General features: G+C 40.2%; 2 protein-coding genes across 7 annotated transcripts in view; one reads left to right on the plus strand and one right to left on the minus strand.

Moving 5' to 3' along the window:
• The window catches only part of myo1b (myosin IB), a 62457-nt gene extending 53697 nt beyond the window's left edge, over positions 1-8760 (minus strand). For 3 of the 6 annotated variants that reach the window (XM_074694215.1, XM_074694214.1, XM_074694212.1), the window contains exon 1: positions 8528-8760. The gene's annotated coding sequence lies outside the window, so the exon portion shown is untranslated. Of the gene's footprint in view, positions 1-8519 lie in introns of all 6 variants that reach the window. The other 3 variants (XM_074694217.1, XM_074694216.1, XM_074694213.1) reach the window with 2 other exon arrangements.
• Positions 8761-9744: 984 nt separating this feature from the next.
• On the plus strand, positions 9745-18906 carry LOC141808870 (eIF5-mimic protein 2-A-like). Its single transcript, XM_074695625.1, has 12 exons — positions 9745-9876; positions 10507-10580; positions 10859-11035; positions 11218-11312; positions 12356-12421; positions 12567-12702; positions 15743-15852; positions 16097-16267; positions 16585-16731; positions 17067-17205; positions 17835-17957; positions 18203-18906. The coding sequence occupies exons 2-12, from the start codon at positions 10517-10519 to the stop codon at positions 18232-18234; spliced, it is 1260 nt and encodes a 419-aa protein (XP_074551726.1). The 5' UTR covers positions 9745-9876; positions 10507-10516; the 3' UTR covers positions 18235-18906.
• The last annotated feature ends 895 nt before the right edge of the window (positions 18907-19801 follow it).

The raw sequence follows: 19801 nt of genomic DNA on the forward strand, positions 1-19801 counted from the left end.
TGCTCCTGTTTAAGAGCTGCTTATAAATCAATGAAAGAGCTCTAAAAACAGTCAACTGCTCTATAGTTTTTAGCTTTTCAGCTCGCTTGCTTGCTGGAGTAATGTAACATTCGGGGCCTATAAAGGATCTGGGCTGGTGCACACTATGACAAAGACCTTGCTGGGGGTGGCAGTTTTTTGGTCCAATGTTGCCTCCCAACTCCTTTGGGACAGTAATCCCAGTGCTATAGGGCCAGAGATAAAAGAGGGGCCTGGGCTACATTCAGGGCCTTGATACAGGGCTTTGCTGTGCTAAAAGCCCAATGTCTGCTGTTGTGACAGACAGATGAGGCCATGTAATCATCTATTGTTCACTGCTCTGGTAGTTTGGATGTCTGTTTTTGCATAACCACAGACAGACACGGGTTGGTACAGAATGAAATACAGCAAAGATGTTTTTCAGAATGCTTTGATGCTACAGATGCTTTTTAATAAGTAAAACATGGATGTTAGCAATAGTTACGATGAGTCCTGCAAAAAGCCTGTTTTCAACACTCATTTCTATAACTCGAATTCAATCTGACAGTTCTTCATGGGATACTATTACACAAATTACTCAAGCTTTGTCCATACACAAATCCATCTCTTTGTCTTTTGACACAGAACTCTTCGCACATCAGCTGTCACATCAACTTTTTGCACCATTTTAGCAGCAGCAGCATGACATTCCTGAAAAAAAATGGATCTCCTGTGCAGACCTCTGCTTTACTGTTTCCTTGGCTTCTGTTCCCCCCGCAGGGCACAATGTTATTGGCCCATAAAGAAGTCTCTCGGTTCTTAGTAGGAGGCAAGACTCAAGCTCCAAAACCACTCCTGCTCACACTGCGGGTGAAAACAAATCTTTCAAAAAGGTGGGCCAAGATGGAGAGGAGGAGAAGAAGAAGAGTTTAAAAATGTTAAATTTTCTTTCATCTCCAACTCAAGGGGATGCACAGTTGTAAGTGGAATTGTTACAATACTTCCACCGGCACAAAAAAGGCCTTCAATACAGCCCCACGCAGTATCAGCTAACAGCAAGTATGCTGGTCAATGCCCAAATCCAATAGCGCAATCTGTCGCCCAAAATATTGACTTGTCAATATTTTGGGCACCTTATCAACCTTATACACAAATACAGTAGCATAAACAGAAATATATGTCTGCAATTTGCAATTATTATTTAAGAACGGATAAAAACCAAGTTCATAAGTTAAACAATGTATAAAAGAGAAAAATACAGCAAGTTGCTAGCTAAGATGGTTAGTCAGCACTAGCAAAATGTCAGCTATCACAGTTTTCTTATGAAAAGTTTTTACTTTTAAATTCAATTTTTAAAAATTAAAATGGTAAAAACACAAAATCCCAGCAGGCTTTCACTTTAAAAATCAGGTTCACTCGATGTTCTTCTGGGTACAAAGGGCATGGCTGTTGAATAATCGTTGGCTAATGTTAGCTTAGCTCATGTGTAGGGATGGGTACCGATTTAGGTTCTTTTATAGGTACCGACCGAATTCTGTCAAAAGTACAGGGTATCGATTCACGTAAAATGAAAAGGTACCATGTTTAGGTACCTAAACGCATTATTGTGACTCTAAGGGAGTGGAAGAGTAGGTGATTTTCCATGCTGGACATGAACACAGCATTTCAAGGTTATATATTGAAGAATAAATTTGTTAAGTTGTAAAAAAATATACATTTTGTTATTAAACAAATTGACATTTTTTACCACATAGACACAAAAAAGTACCGAAAATTGTTACCGTTGAGTACCGGTACCGATTGCCAGGTACCAGGCATCGGTACCCTATCGTTTCAAATGTGAAAGGTACCCAACCCTACTCATGTGACAGAATTAATTCTTTCTTTTCCTCAGTTTGGACCATAGTAGTAGTATATCAGTAGTTATATCTCTGTGCAGGTTAAAAAGTGTACCATACAGCTGGTGAATACAAAGAATACTAAAAAAAAGTTTTTCACTTTAACCCCAGTATCAATACAACATGTTCTTAGTACAATTAATTAAACCAAACATGTGCTAGCAAAAAGTACTAAGACATCTCTTCTTGTCTTCAGAAACTAAACAGGGCAGCGTGAGGAGGGTTTGTTTGCATGTCAGCCCACAATCCAGTGAAGTCTGTTACTCTACATCCACTTAATACTGCAGCATACCTCTTTGATGGCAATGCGCCAAAACACTCCCAGAGATGTCTCATATCCACCAGCTGCTCTGGATGTCTGAAGCGGGGTTTTAAATCAAGTTATTTCCTTTTTAATGTAGTCGCTGATTCTCCTGAGGGATGAAACAGATAGCACCTGCTCTGTGATCCTCCACCATATGCCATCTTACTGTAGGGCATTATAATGCTGCTGCTTTGCTACAGCATTCCAGTATTTTTCAGTGAAACTCTAAACATTAAAGAGATCTATGCCTTAGTTTAAAAAAATTAAACAATCTAAATCTGTCATTAAATTCAAATACTTCAAAACTGACAAATCATAAATATCAATCAGTGATATATGCTTACCAGGTTATCAGAAAATGTAAGCGTTAGCCTGGTAATCAATCAGTTGTCAACTACAGTTTCTATAAAGCAGCCACAAACTAAGACTGGCAGGCAGGAAGGGTAAAGTCCTTCTACACGAGGAAATACTCTTCAGTGTTAAACTGAACTTTCAAAGGGCACACAGCCTACTCTTCCTCAGTAAAAGCAGATGCTGAAGCCTTGCTGTGACCCAAGAGAGAGCACCATGTGTCCACGTGGCCTTAGCGCCCACGCTTGTCTGACCACCAACATATTGTATCTGTCTGCAGCCTCAGAGCTGGATGCCCTCAGCTCCTCTGCTGATAACCCACTACCCCAGATTCAGAGCTGGCTTCTAGGCAGTCAGTGACACAATCCCATTAATAAGAGTTGCTGCCTGCTGTTAACTGTTGTACTGGATCCAGAGAGGGAGACCGAGAGAAAACCTGACAGCCTTGATTAAACTCAGGGGATTATCTTCACTGCTGAGTGGTGGAGAGATGAGTCAGTCTAAGTCAGTCTGTGCCGTTAAAAGTAAAATAAAACATATTCTCCTTTCACACATTAAAGACAGAGTACAAAAATTTCACTTTTGAGGTGCTTTCTTTTAAAATGACCCTTTTATCGTGAACCCAGCATGAACCTGTGAGGAATCACTCAGGGACTGGATTAGAAATCTGTCGCTCTATCAATCTCTCTGATACATTTTGCATCAGAGAGATTGATTAAATCTCTTTGATGCATGCTAGAAGGTAAGCGTCACATGGTTTAGCTGCTATTAATCTCAAACCTGAATCTCACAAATCAGTGATGTTGCGAAACTCATAAAAAGCATCATCTGGCTGCACCTTCAGTGCTCTCTATGCGTGGCTGGCTGACCTTGTAAGCCAGAGATATAAAAAATCGTCACATTCTGGTGAATAAAAATCGATTCGAAAAGCTTTTACCGGGTTTTTTCTTACAACACTTGCAACAGATATGGCTGAATAGGATTTGATTTTAAATAAATCTTACCAGGACTGCAGGATACAGCTATCTGCCATTTTACATTGAGCAGCTATCAGCAATTTTGATTCAACATAATACCTGCTGTGGCACTAATCTGCCCAACCCCCTATGCCTTGGTGTCACGCAATACACAGCATGCTGGCACAATCATTAGGAGCATTTTCCAGCATAACCCTAAATGTCAGGAGAAGGGCACAACTGAGTCATAGCTCTGATCCTAAATACAGTTCAAGTCAGCAAATTAATTCAAAATATGAGTTTGATCCATAATTCCAACAGATTAGAGATCTGTTTTTAGTTAACCGTAGTTGCTGAACATGAAAATAAAACATGATAGAGAGATTTCATCATCAAAAGCCTGCAAGTGAGGTGGGGGCTGTGCTTGGGATTTCAATGCATGTCACAAACAATATTATGAGACGTGCTTTACTCCGTGACTCTGACTTTGACCTAGATTCTCCAGCCTGGTCAGGCTCAGAGGAAAAAAAAAGAACATTAAATGTGCATATATTATTTACAGTCTGAGGCTCATGTGCTCTTTTCTGTTTTTAAGCAAGGAGAGAAGTCAGACAAGTAGAAGTCAACAACCCCACGGACAAGAACAGGACAAAAAGCTAATATAACAGCTGTTATTTGTTTTTCATATTTGATTTTGCATGGACTAATTATAAAGAAACAGCCCAGAGTGGCTATCAATTTTGAAATAGTCAATATCTCCACTGCAATCAGCGAAGCCAGCTTGCCATGACATGCGGTCTGTGAGAAGGCAAATGGCTATTGTGTGAGCCCTACTGACGGAGGATTGGCGTCATTGTACCTTAACAGCGGTTGTTTGAGAACACGGAGGCGTCCATGTGCAAACAAATGATAATAAAAGTCTATTATGCGGCGTAATAGTAAATTCCCAACAGATCAAGCTGGCCTTGTCACGGGGCAGGAGAATCACAACACCAGGCTGCTGGCAGTGATGGAGATTAAAGCCTTCCCTAATGGAGCATCAGCAGGGCATGGGGCTGTGCCAAAGAGCAGACCAGGACAGTCCAGGACAGGGGTTTAGAGGAGAATAGAGGGAGGGCTGCTGTCTGAGGAAATGGCCTGGAATTCAGAGTGATTACAAGGCACAGATCTTTGACTGGAATTACAAAAATAACTTTTCAATATCTTGCACATAATGTCAGCTATTTAAACATTTCTATCGTCTGTCAACAGTGCGCACATTTGCAAGTTCAATAGAGTTGTCATGCCAAACAAGGATGCAGCCAGGTTTAATCATAAACCCGTAACCCAAACAAACACAGCGCTTTATTTACAACACACAGCTCAAACAGCAGAGAGGAATGGGTAGATTTGCAAAAACATGAGCCTACAGCTGGCAATCAGGCTGACAAAGGATCCACCAACCATACCCTGATTAATCCACAGAGCAAACAAAAACTAGACTTTAAAAAAAAAGACCAGACGAGTGAAGGGAACAAACATCTGATGTTCTAACTTTAAAAACCCTCATTGAAAAATGGTTTTAACTGCCCCTTACTGCTGATAAGGTTCACTAAATAAATTGCTAAATAGCAGAAAATTCACAAATTATGTGTTTGGGGTTATTCCCAGAGCTTCTGACTTGAAGTATTTTCGATACAGTGGGAAGTGCCTGGAACCTGCAACGTTTCCAATGAACACCAGGGGTCGACTCCACTGACAGCAAAAAGAAGTGCAATTGTAAACGGAGCTTATCCTTTAAAGTTGGTTTCCTGAATCGGTGAACATTTTCCTGCTTCCTAGTCCAGTTCATGATCTCAATCTCTACTTTAAAGACGCTTAATTGTAGCATATTATTTTGTCATTTATAGTCTTACTAACTGTATAGAAAAAGCTGGCGCTACTTGTTATAGATGAGATATTTCCACTAGAAATTTGGCAGGCACTTATGTTGGCTGGAAAGAGACAGGAAACAAGGGGAAAGACATGCAGCAAAGTGTCATGACCGAAGTCTCATCAGCATGGGTAATGGTGAGGACTAGCTTCTGTGCATGGGTTGCGCACTTAAACCGTTCGGCTAACATCCCAAAACCTCTAAGTCTTAACTTTACAAGAGGATGTCTTTACAGTGCCTCATGATGGTGATTCATACATCTACTTATCTATCTTCCCATGAAAGGGTAACGAGCCAAAATCAAAACCTTCTTTTCTGTCAACAGATAAGTAACCCTTATTTAACAAGCATCCTACATTTCAACACAAACTGGCAAAGTCAGGCAACAGGTTTAAATTCTTATAATCAAATAGAGCAGCTTGCCAAGATGGGTGAAAGCCCTTCTACAAGAATTGTTCTGTTAACAAAGTCAGTCAATACTCCTCTGTGCAGTCAAACTGTCACTTACAGTACAGACTAGACGCTACAGTTTACCCTGTGATGTTATAATTCTTATCTGTATTACAGCACAAGAGTCCACTCAAACGTTCCCCAGACAGTCATGCATTAGCAGTGTCGGCATCGTCTGCACAACAGGCAGTCTAACACTTGGTCTGGCTACATTTCCAATACATGAATGGAGAAAGCAGCTGTGCTGGACTGAACAAAGTAACAGTGAGCTGGATCAAACTGCACAGTTGCAACTGTAGCTCCAAGGAGAGACAAAAAAGTAAAGTTTAAGCTGTGGAGTCGCACAAATGGAAAACAGTCCGAGTCAAACGGCCCTAGAGGAAGTTCTTCATTCTGGAAAGTTTCAGCTCTGGCCCTTTTAATGCCATCATATAGAGGAGAAAGATCAGGGTTAATGGTGAGTTTAGGCATCAACATTCACATTTTATTGACAGCATTTGATGCATCCAATTTTGAGACAATACTCCTCTGAGTCAATGCAAAGTAAGTCCCTCTTTCAGATTTCCACGGTCCAGACAGGGGAACAGCACATGTGTGACCCTGTCTAATGTGTTGATTCAGGGCTAACACAAGACACACGCCTCACTACACTAAGCTGCACAGGCAGACAAGTGCAAACACCATTCATCACCATGGTACTGGCTGGGGGACTTTGGTCCACTATACACACCTCATTAGACCCCAGCATCTCACCCAAAGGTGTTCATGAAGAGACTTTTGGCACATTCAAAAAGCACTGGTGCAACTTAAACCTTGCTGGCCAACTAACTCACAGTGAGGAGAACTACTGGAGTGGCCAGCAGTGCCCCACATCGCTGCCTTCCAAGTCTGAGCTAAATGGTTGTTACTTTTTCCAGGAGTCCATATGAAACTCTGAAGGCTTACACACACTACCTTTCACAGTCAGCTTACATCACGGTTTGTTTGATCGGTGCCTGTAATAAAGTTCCCATCTGGTTCCCCTGACTAAGACTCTAGCCAACAGGGGCAGGACTTCTTTTTGAGGAAAACCACAAAGTAAAGACACAGTCATTCAAAAAAAAAAAAAAAAAGTTATCCAATCAGGAAAGTTCATAAATAGCAGCAGGAGTTAAAAACTTCTAAATTCAAAGGATTAACCCAAGTATTGTGACAGTTTTATTGAATATAACTAAAAAAGACAAACTTACACACCTTATGCATAAAAAAACTGTTAGTGTGCATCATTCCTTCTGATTTCATGTTCTCAGAGAAATAATACTTAAAAGGCACTAACATTTTTACCAGTTTGGAGATGATAATACCTTGACCTTAATGTCTCCAGGCAAAGAACAGAAAGGAAAACTCAAGTCAAGGTAAAACTCATGTTTAGACTGCGTGGAATCAGCAGTTTCCGAAGCCTTGACTCATTGCTTAGTAATCTTACCACATTTACTGCCTCCACTTTTAAAATGCTGTTTCACCTAACATGTGCACAGAGCATTACACTGACTGAGTTATTACACATGTTCAAATCATTTTATAATCTAAGGCTGGTGATTTACAGCAGAATACTTTTAAGTAGTATAAAAAATCATCAAATGCAAGTAAACTATAATTTTAGTACTGTAGAAGTGATGAAATTTCCCTGACATCTAGTGTAGTTTTTCTTCCCATAATGCACTCCTACCCTTTCTGGGTTGTATAAGGCTGGATCCCACAGGGAATCCCAGCAGAGCAAAAGCAGGTCACCTTTGACAAGAAGGAGCGTTAAGATGTTACTCATAGACTCTGAGAGGTGAATAGTTTTATTCATTCTGCTCATGCAGAGCTGTAATTCGTACCAGCAAGCCATGTTAAAATCCCTCTAAACCCGGGGCGTACAGGAGGGTAAACCCACCCTCAGTTTATCATCTATGAAGGCTGACATTACAGATCAGAGTAAGGATATATTTTTGATTAAATGAGATGATCCTACAATTGAGGTTTGTTTTCTCTTTAAATTGTCATTAGGCCACTAACTGACTAAAATGCCTACTCTAAAAATGGCATAACAATCTCAAATTGTTCAGTAAAGTAGGCTATAAATATATGTGGGGCTGAATACTTGAAGCACAACGTTAAACAATGTTGATACCAGATCCCAGTTCAAAAACCGAACTAAGCTGAACTTTTCATGTATTTTGAAGGGGCACATCTGCTGCTGTCTAATGCATTGAGTGTGCAGTGGTTCGACTATCTTGAAGTACAAAGACTGTGCTCGAAGCCGCAGATGTGAGCAATTAGCGACCACGCGTTTCATTACCATTGGTTAATGAGCACAAGGTTACTAAGGAAGGAGTATAAAAAGGCGAAACAAAACTAGGACATACTAGGTCTTGGCAGTTATAGCACCAAACACTAACATTTCTTTCACACAGATTTTTTGGAGAAAAAACCCAACCCCCTCCTGCACGAAGAGAGGAGGAATGAATGAGCTGGGGAGCAGACGTTCAAGAGTCTGTGAAGTTTACTTTGGGAGAAAAAGTTCAGCAAAGTGTAACACTACATCAAGTATCTCCAAAACATGAGAAAAGATGTAGAGTTTTATTCATTTCAACCACAATACATGTTATTAAAGACGTCAAACTTGCCTCTTTACCTCCGTAAGAGTTGCTCTCCTTGTCCTTAATCCACTCTTCGGACAAAAGTAGGATCCCAGAGGTGATTCCCCAAGTCTGGAATGACTCCTGAAGCCCTACCCCGCAGTTTTGTAGTTTACCTCGGAACTGCTGTGCTGGATGAAGCTGAAAAGGACTCTCATCCGGAATTCACCTCTTTGAATGGAGCTGTGGATGGGCTCGAGAGTGCAGGGTCCGCCGGGCGTAGGGAGTGGCTAAAGCGGCGTCTCTGGGCTGGACCAGCTTCCCCTAATCACCTCCAGTGCGCGGGGGGGTGATGCTTTCAAATGGTGTCGGGAATACTGGTTTCAGGTTTTTTGTCAAGGGACTGTATACGTTTTTATGAATTATATTTTTGAGTTGAATTCCAACACGCTCACGCTTACACTGTATCAAAATTGCCACTTTAGTCATTAAACAACGAGTCCAAACTGCTATAAAAACATACAGCGCTGCATAAATCCTGTTTTGTGCCATATCTTTTTTTTTTTTTTTTGCATTGATAATGGGTACATTTAGGGGGAATTAGAATAAAAGAGCTTGGTTGGCTTTGATAGCTTTCTCAGTTGTATGGCTGAGTCACCCATGTAGCGCATTGGGAAATAAAAGTGACTGTTAAAATGTTGAAATGGAAGGTCCAAATTCATTTTTTGTTGCAGAAACTGAGGCACATTATTAAAGTATGAATGTATAGTTCGGAGTTACAGGGAACACAAAAAGAGAGAAAATTTACGAGTCATACATTAACGCACCACTTAACTTTTCCCTTCATCCCATACATGAATACACAATCCATCCGACAGCACAACATCCCCATCCTGTGTCTTAATGCTAGATAGCAACGACTTGTTGACCCAATGACTAATAACTCCAGCTTTGTGTTAGTTTGATGCGTTTTCAGACATATTTTATGTATTTTTATTACTGGGAAACTAATCCTGGCACTGATTTTTGGAGGGGTCAAAACATTTCTTCTTTCTTTTGATTTAGGCTGTTCGCTTACGAACAGCGCAGGGGGTTGCTTTACAAGGACTATTTTTATATCCCTCTATTTTGCTCAGTACAAAGAAAAAAAATCAATCCCTAATTTACGAGGTCGTATATTTAATTATATATTTATTAGAGTTGTTTCAATTACTGCATTATTATTAGTTTCGAACAAATTTTGAACTGTTGTACCCCCACACAAGTGTAGTGACCCATATTTTGTGCGTAAATGCGCATGTGCCAAAGCGTTTTCGAGTTCCTCTTCCCTGCTGCAGATCACAGTCGTGTCTGGAGGTATTAGTTTTTATTTTACGGACTGTTTTTGCCCAGAACGAGGTCTTTGGTGAGTTTTTGTTTGTATTTGCTTTATTAAAGATGCTAAGGATTTATAGTTGGGCTAACTGCCCCCATCTGGGAGTAAATAAAGCGTTAGCTAACAGTTAGCCAACGTGTTAGCAGGTGTATTTAGACAGGTTTAAAACATCCGCGTCTCTTCTTCTGTCATTTAAAAAAATCCAGTTGACATTTGATTAAAACCGAGGGTCATTTTCTTCGTCATGTCGTTTGATAAATTTGCATCAAAACAGTACACGAAAGCCTTAAAGTTGTGCTTTGGTGAAGCTAGCTTCGCTAACCTCCTACTGTCACTTCAACATTAACTATAATTCAGGTCAGTATTAGTGTGAAGTTTGCGCAGCAAATATTTATTGAATGCCTTCATAAAGGTTTTGCACAATCAATCAAGGGCACCTGGCTATGTCGGACTCGTTTAATCGGACGTTGCGTGAATAAACCGTGAATCCTATATCAGCGGTACTCTCGTAGTAGGAACATGTTTTTAAATGAGTTTGTGTGACGGTTGAGTAGTTGTCCCAGCCGAGAGTTGGCCCTTTAACTTTTTTTTTATCCCAATATTAGCATACCCGGATTTATTGGTCCGCATGGTCTAATTGTTTTCTGTCTTTCTTTCCAGCGTGTCTTTTATGAGTAATCAAAGGCAGCAGAAGCCTACGCTAACAGGCCAGCGTTTCAAAACCCGGAAAAGAGGTGAGGAACTGCTACCTCCAGAGAATCATGAAAGCCACACCTGTATGGTCTTCTATCATGAAATTAATAGTTTTAAGCATTTTACATAATGCATAATTTTGTTTCTGCCATACGCCAAAAAAGTTAGTTTGAGAGACGTTTTGTTCTGTCTGTCTTAATAAATCTGAATCTATGTAGTGAGTAGCATGAATATAGGATTGGACGTGACTGAGGAGATCTCCATTACATTTGAATTAAGTGAGAAGGATTAACCCAAGTAAATTCTGGCTTGTACACAGATGAAAAGGAGAGGTTCGACCCCTCCCAGTTCCAGGAAAGTATTGTACAAGGTCTGAACCAAACTGGCACCGACTTGGAAGCTGTCGCCAAGTTCCTTGACGCCTCTGGTGCCAAGCTTGACTACCGACGCTATGCTGAAACTCTCTTTGATATCCTGGTGGCTGGTGGAATGCTGGGTGAGAGGCACAATATTGTTGTATTGGCTTTACCTATGAAAAAAATCCTTTAAAAGTGAAACAAATGACTTTTTTTTTTATCTGCATGCCAATTGTAAGATCTTTTATGTATACAAAGTATATCATCTCATTGTACCAATATGGAATAAAGCTCACCACATCAAAAATGTGTGTCTTTTCAGCCCCAGGAGGAACCTTGTCAGATGACGTGACCCCAACTGAGTTCTGTCTCTTCAAAGCAAACGAGGACATGGAGACCATGCAGGCTTATGCACAGGTGAATAGCAATACCTAGAACAAATTGAAAAAATAATATTAACAGAAATTGATTATTTTCCCAATAATTTGAGAATCATGCAAAGACAACATTTCAGATGTTAAAACAGAAAAATGTTATTTCAAATTAAATGTGTGCTAATTTTAAAATTAATTTTTGTTATATATTTCTAAAGAACAGGAATACGGGCATGTCTATCATTGCATCTCTTTTTGTTGTTATTTTTTTAAACTTTTGGGAACTAAGCAGAAAAGGTATTGGAGTCTTGAAAGTAGAGCATCATTTTGCCTCATATCAGCTGCTCAACATATTTATGGGGTCTCTTTTGTTTTAGTTTCATATGCTAAATGTTTCCAGCGGGTGACAGGTCGGGGGCTGCAAACAGGCCAGTTAAGCACCTGCATTTACCTATTGAGTCTTGCTGTAACAGAGTGGTTTTGCATTGTCTTGCTGAAATATGCAAGGCCTCCCTTGTCTGGATTTCGGCATATGCTGCTCATAAACCTGTATTCTGTATATTTATCAACATTAATGCTGTCTGCCTAGATATGTGATGTCTTTGCATGGTACAGTTGTAGCCCGAGTTTGTGTTTGCAGTGACAAACTGTGTATACACACAATGTGACAATGGTTTTTGGATGTGACTTTGAGCGCATGCAGTGACTTCCACTATTATCACGTCTGTTTTTATTACACTACCACCCGAAGAACTAACAATCAAGGCCACTTTTTGACCATTTTATACAGATTTCCCCAGACTCATTGTTTACCATAGATGATGAAATCCCTAAATTCTTGGCAAATGTTAACTGAGGAACAATCTCAAATTTCCCAACTTAGTGTCTTACGAGTTGTGAATCTCTCTGAGACACAGCCTCCTTCAAATATCTTTTTTATATTTTGTCATGTTGCCAACCAGCTTCATATTCCCTAAAGAGATGGGAGGTGTTCCTCCAGGTGTTTTTTTGTCATGACATACATTTTCAGTGTTTTTTTTTTTATCATACTGATGCAGCAAATAAATGCTCCTTTTTATCTCTTAGCTCTTTAACAGGCTCATCAGGCGTTATAAATACTTGGAGAAGGGATTTGAAGAGGAGATCAAAAAGGTTTGATTTTGTTAGTTATCTATAAATACACCGAGTTCCAGTTAAGGTCATTAGTTTGAGCTTCATGGACTCAGTAAAATCAGAATTACTGTGTGTATTAATTGGTTCAGCCTAAAGGAGTCTGTTTGTGTCTGCTTTTTGGCAGCTGCTGCTGTTTCTCAAGGGCTTCACAGAGTCTGAGCGCAACAAGCTGGCCATGCTAACTGGGATTCTGTTGGCCAACGGCAAAATCTCTGCTTCCATTCTTTGCAGCCTCTTCAATGAGAACCTAGTCAAAGAAGGTACCCATTTCTTTGCCCTATAGGCGTGTTGTGTTTTGCAGTTTTGTAGATGGTTTGGCCAAGACAAAATAATTAGGATTGAAAGGGTGGATGAGAATCTTTCAAGACCATCAGATGGATAGGACGAAAGACTTTTGGGAAGTTATTTCACGCTGTCTTTATCCCTTTTTTTTCCTCTGATTTTTTAATGTTTAACGTTGTATCCTTATTTGCTCTTGCAAAGGAACTCCATGTTCTCCCATTCATATCTTTTTAAAAATGGGAATTCAGCATGATGTCATTTAGTCATTGAAAAAGGTTCACTTCCGCACTGCATGGATGTGTCCAAAACCTTAATTTTCTAGGAAATGCCCTTTAATTGAAAAAAAAAATAAAGTTCTTGACTGCATTATAAAACCAACTTAGTAATACTGAACATTTGTGATGATTTTATGATATGTGATGATTTTATATGCTTTGTTTCTTTACATAAATTTACATATACATAAACATATTCAGAAGTTTCCTTCTGCTTTTAATGAAGGGAAAATCTTCTTTTTTTATGAGAGAAATTAATCATTTGAGAAAAAATGTATAGCCTTCAGAAAGTATTCTGAGTTGAAAACTTGCCTCTTTATATCTCTTTTTACTATTATCATTTCGATTTAAACTATACAGTGTTTCCCACAGGATTTTAGGAGACTGTGGTGGCAGAGTCGCTGACCCTCGGCGGTTTTAATGTGTGTGTAAGTTTTTAAGCGCGACGTATCACCCTTACAGTAAGTTCAGTTTGGGACCATGGACATGAACGTATGCTGATAAATAAAAACTTACAAAGGCATATCAGAAATATTTTAAATTTGATTCAGAAACAAAACCAAAAACTCACTCTCTCACAATAGTTTGAAAAATTTACTGAACAGCATTTCAACAACACGTTATTTACACTATTTCCATGATCCGTGATCCGTTATCAGGCTACTGAGACTGTAGCCTACCGTTATTCTCTCACCTGAGTTAACAAGGTGTGTGTTTGAAGCTGATGAGAGAAAAGAGAGCAAGAGGATGTGAGTAGGTGAAAGGGAAGCAAAGTGGAAACCCTTTTTATTGTTTTAACAGCTTAAAAAAATATTTTTTGCGATAAAGGGTCAGATTACGATTCTTCTTCTCTCTGCTCCCTTATTTGGATTTAGGAGTGTTGTGTTTTCACTCTGTTTTTTTTTTCTACAGTGACTGCAGAAAATAGTTTAAATAAATAAAGATTCCTAAATTTGCTGAGGCCCTGATATTGCTGTGTATCTGGCTTTTAGAGAAATTCATCTTCTTCCATGCTTTCTCCGTCTGTTGTGTTCACCGTCTTACGCTGACGTCACTATAAAATCCCACAGCGCACATGGCTACTTAATATGCACGTACTCATTTGCATTGACCATATATGGCTATGTTCGGGCGTGCTGAAGGCGGGAAACGAGGTGTGTTCACGTCACCAGATTTACGCTGTTCTCGGCGCCGTGTGATTTATCACGGGGAATAGCTTCAGCCGTGTGTACGCAGAGTCTGATAGATCTGAAAAGAGTGTTGGTCGTATGCACGTTTTGCCTTTTCGTCGTAAGTGAAACTTAAGAGGACTTTTACACGCTGTAAAAAATGAGGCCCCAGGAGAGGAGAATATGAAATAATAAGCCGCGTCAGCTCGTTGGTATTGTACAGGCGATTGTACTCTGTGCCTGCACTGACTCTGAATGCGCTACGATATTAAAACAGTGTGGTCTCTCTCGTCACTGAAACTCTGTAACCGAGACGTGCGCGGTGCAGCCGCTCCTCTTCCAGTGAATGGAGGCAGACAGCGCAGTGAGCTACTGTGGCCACGGCTGCAGTTAGCATGAGCGCTAATGCCCAAAAAAGAAGTTGCACTAACCTCAGAGTCAGACGCCCCGCTTCAGTGTTGCTGGAATCTGGTTTGCGTCAAACGTATCAAGTAAAGAGCGACGTGTATGAGTGTGACCAGTGCGCGCGCACTCTTGTTCTCGCTTGTTTACGTGCGGTAGGAAATTACAGCTGTGCAATGATCTGACCGAGTGACGGATCGTATTTTTTTCTCCATATGAGACTGTGGCGGAGCCAAATGAGACTGTGGCGGGCCGCCACAGTCTCATTAATTAATGGGAAACACTGCTATACTCTGTATTTTTAACAGCCAACAATGATCTTCTGTTTACAAATACTGGCATACTACTTAATGAATTTCTCAACAAAAATTGAAGTAAAGGCATTCCTAAAAAGCTTTGTTTGAAATTCATACCTGGTGCCAATTATGTTGCAGTCAACAAGTCCAAGCTTGTTCTAACTAAATGACCAACTTTTGCATCCTGTTGCTGTTAACCAGCCAACATGCACAAGTTAATTTACCTATTTGCTTTGCCTCACATTAGTTTAATTTTCTAACCTTCCGCAAAAAGTTCAGTTGACAGCCGACACACACTTACACTCTAAATCAGCATGAGAGAGCGTAATTAGTTTACATTTTGCCTTAGGGAAGTATTCCAGAAAGGAAGAATAAATGAGGCCATCATTAGTGTGAATTCTTTTTAATGGACTTGTTTCTCTCCTGGTTTGAAAAAAAAAAAACGGCAGATGGTTATGGACATATTATTTTTATCCCTTACCTGACAGTGTAAACACAGGCAGCAAAAACTGGATAGCTTTATCTGTATAACCAATCAAATAACAAGCTGTTTGGCTGGATGTAACACTACTCCCCCAAGATCTTAAAACAGGTGGAAGATATCTCTAGCCTTTTTCACATTTTCAACACTTCTTTTTATTTTTCAATAATGTTCTCTGAAATCATATTGAATTTAATTAAGATACGGATGCACATTTATTACACCTGTGGTTCAAACTAATTTTGGCTGCATTGTTGTTTTTACAAGCAGTGTTCCCTTTAAAACCTGTCTTATTGCATCCTGTGGAGTTGTTTACCTGTGCATTACCCAGGCCTAACTTTATCCTGGCAGGTCTGTTAGCAACAGCTGACTCCAAATTTTTTGCATTTGTTCAGGTGTCTCGGCATCCTTTGCTGTAAAACTCTTCAAATCCTGGCTTTCTGAAAAGGACATCAGCTCTGTTGCTGCCAGTCTCCGGAAGGTTGGCATGGACAACAGGCTCATGGTGAGAATGACAGCTCAAACACAAAGGCCTGTGAGGCTAAGATGCAGCAAGGTTAACTCTCTGTGTTTACTGTGAATACAATCTTTATTAAATTTTGGATTTATATAGTATGGATGAATTAAACAGAGTTCCAAGCTGTTGTGGTGTAGAGAACTCCAGCAATTAACGAACATTGGAGTTTAAATGCTTTAGGAGGCTCGCCTGGCCAGGGACTGCCTCGATATTTGACTGTGTGTTTTTTTAGGAGCTGTTCCCTGCCAACAAGCGCAGTTGTGAGCACTTCTCAAAGTACTTCACAGACGCTGGGCTCAAGGAGATTTCGGACTTTGCCAAAAACCAGCAGTCCATAGGGGCTCGCAAGGAGTTACAGAAAGAGCTTGAAGAGCAGATGTCACGTGGGGACTCACTCAAAGATGTAAGTCGTGTTGGTTTACAGCTCCTTATATGTTGAGTGTATTTAGAGAATATACCAGTGGGAGGAATGCTTTACAATGCTTTTTCCTTGTCCTGTGTCCCTTTTTATCATAAACTGTGCAGGAGTAAACAAAAATCAGTGTCAAGTCCTTGAAATACACTCAACATGAGCGTGTTATCTGCTCCTGCATGCCTGATGTTCTTATTACAACAGACTTCAGCAGGATTTAAGTAGTCAAAGGTCCCGGCATATGGCTGGCCGTGGTTTGTCTGCTTGGCAAATAACGTGTGTTCCGTTTCTGTGCTCGGGTCTCACAGATCATCGCCTACGTCCGCGAGGAAATCAAGAAGAACAACATCTCTGAGCAGACGATGATTGGACTAATTTGGTCCAGCATTATGAGCTCGGTGGAGTGGAACAAGAAAGAAGAGCTGGTCACAGAACAAGCCATCAAACACTTAAAGGTAACGCATCTCTTATGGCTCCTCTGATCCTTGACTTAGTGGCAGTCTGAGGCACCCACTCAAAAATGAGAGATCTAAAGAAACCCACGAATTTCCCTCTAAAATTGTGCCTTAGGGATATTTTAAAACTCAGGCTGCTACAGGCTTTGAACTTTTAAGAGAAGATAATTGATTTACCAACCCAAAGCCACTCCGCTGGCTGGGTGGAAGTAATCAGAGAAATAGCCACAATGTTTTTCCTCTTCTCTGAGAGGTCCAGAAACCTCCTACATAACCCCCTGTGTGAATCTAATGTTTCCTGTCTAACTCTTCTTTTCCCTGTTCTGCATTCTCAGCAATACAGCCCACTTTTGAAGGCTTTTACCTCCCAGGGTCTCTCTGAACTGACTCTTCTGCTGAAGATCCAGGAGTACTGTTATGATAACATCCACTTCATGAAGGCCTTCCAGAAAATTGTTGTACTGCTGTACAAAGGTGAGCCCTGTTTGTTGATCAGACTGTCAACATTAGTCCTGGTTTATACTTCTGCACTGACCCTGTGCCAAAGTGTGAGCACTCCATTCTTGTGTGTCGATGTGGTCAGCAATACTCAAATAAAACGCTTGTAAGCATTGTGGCTTTATATGATAGTTCACCTGTTGTTTTGCGGATCAAATTAAATCGAAGCTGACAAATACAGCCGTTGATCATATAGCAAGACGAGACGTCGAAGAGGGTGGAGTGTCCTGTCAATGTTGTAAATGCAAGAAATGTGATGCTGCCTAGTGGACCAATCACAAAGGATGCAACGGTTACATTTGGGTGGAGGTGCACATCAGGCAAAGCACATAGATCTCTGTTGGAAAATAGCTGCATAGATCTATGGCACAGGCACAGCATTCATGCAATGCAGAGGTATAAATCAGGCTTAGAAGTGGAAAACTGGGTTCAAACCTGCGACTAAAGCCTGCAGGCCAGTATTTGCAGCTGAAGTTTTTCCAGATTGATGTTGCTGTTCTTCCTCAAGTATTGTTTTTCAAGCACCTGCAGACACAGCATGATGTTAAACAGAATATATGTTCCTTCTCTCATTTTTTTCTTTCTTTTTTTGTGTGTTTTTAAAGCGGATGTTTTGAGTGAGGAGGCAATTCTGAAGTGGTACAACGAAGCCCACCTTGCCAAGGGAAAGAGCGTGTTCCTCGAACAGATGAAAAAGTTTGTTGAATGGCTAAAGAATGCAGAGGAAGGTAAGAACTCCAGCCTCCCTCTTTTTCTGGTTTACTTTTACCTCTCAGCCACCCTGTAGGACGTAGAAGTAATATGTGTCAGTGTTGTATTTCATTTGTAGTGAATAACTTGCCGCTGTGTGTTCTTTGCCCACTGTATTCAATGATTTTTTTTTTGTCACGTCCTTGTGTAAATGACATTGGGGGTGATCATTGTGTGCATCGATGTTGGTGCAGAATGCTGACTGAGGTTTTCTCTCTTCCAGAGTCTGAGTCTGAGGAGGAGGAGGCAGACTGAGGACCTCTAGCTATAACTACAATCTTTACTTGTATTTAACATTAACATAGCATCAGAGGACTTTCTTTATTTCTATTTTTCCTTTTCTACTCCCTACCTCCTCATATCTAGTTAAACTGTAATGTAAGGGCTCAGAAATTGTTCTTGTTTTTGACATGTTTTCTTTCTGAATCAATGCTTGTACTCTTCTTTGTACCCTTTGGGAGCTGGTCACAGTGCCACATTTAGCTGAATAGATCATAACCCCTCTCGGGTAACAAAGGGGGACTTTTTTTGGAATAGATCGTTCCCTTTAAAATTAGTCTGTTTGGAGGCACATTTCACAGCTATTATATTTAGTCATGGAGCTCTTATTTCCCAGAGGCCCATCTGTGTAACCACGATATCTTTCTGCTCTGAAAGGCAAACTGTTTTGTAACTTCATTTCAAATCCTGCCAATCATGCGTCAGACTTTAAATTGTTGCCACTTTTTAGGTTCTGTCTACATAATTAGTGCAGATGTGCCATTTCAAACAGCAATGGTGAAAGATGCATTGCCTCATGAAATGACTCTTCATGATTCTACAAATCTTCTGTAACAGAGCCAGTCTAGCATTGTACTGTTTCCCTTTACCATACAGTTTGACTTTTTAAAATGAATGAAAATAAACGGTTTTCATTACTACTGCATCAACTGCTACATTTTGTCACATAAAAAAAGATGGTATGAGCAAGTTTAGGAGAAGTGTTATTAATAATTAGTCAAATATTTTAGTTATATATGCGCAGCTGGTCACATGGAAAAGTTGCTGTAGACATTCAGGTTACTCCATCTGTTGTGTCAAAGATCAACCTGTGTTCCATCAAAATTTTCCATTGGTTAAACTCTTCAAGCCTCACCTAATCAAGTAATCAAGAAAGGCAGCGTAGCATGCGTGACCTGAGGTGCAAACAACCATCTCATTCACCTCACTCCTATCCCACTTTAAATGGTAATTATGGCTCAGTCAGGCATGCAAAAAATGAGAGCGAGGGTGTGATTCAAGATGTTATGAAAACGGAGGTCCATGCACAGTCATTACTACAAGTCATTTTACAAAGTCTGAAAAAACAGGACACCCCTAATAATGCTCTGCTGCGGAACTCATTCAGAATGTTTGCTACAACTTTAACCTCGTCTTGCTGGTGCAGTTAGTCTGTCGGAGAAACTTGATTTTCCATCCAACCAGAATTTCTATTTCAAACTTTCTACATGGATAGGCCTGGGCATCAAACAAGCACTGAAGCACGACTTTTATCTGTTCTTGTAGAAAGGATTTATTCATGCATGCGTGACCATTTGTTGTATTGTTTCCGAGAAAATGTATTCACTTCGGCACAGGCTATCACACTGACAGTTGCCAAAGCCTTGGGTGAACTGGAGAGGCTATGGTTAGAAGATGAGTTGATGCAAAACTAAACTGCAAAATAGTAGCTTTTCACACCTTCATAAACAGTGACCTTGTTGAGTGGAAAGCATAATGTTGCCCACACAAGTTACAGTTGTCAGGCATATTACACTACACTACATTACAGTACAGCACAAAG

Source organism: Halichoeres trimaculatus, unplaced genomic scaffold (assembly GCF_033239565.1).
Source record: "Halichoeres trimaculatus isolate MK-OKI-2021-1 unplaced genomic scaffold, fHalTri1.1 fHalTri1_scaffold_19, whole genome shotgun sequence".
Classification (NCBI taxonomy): domain Eukaryota; kingdom Metazoa; phylum Chordata; class Actinopteri; order Labriformes; family Labridae; genus Halichoeres; species Halichoeres trimaculatus.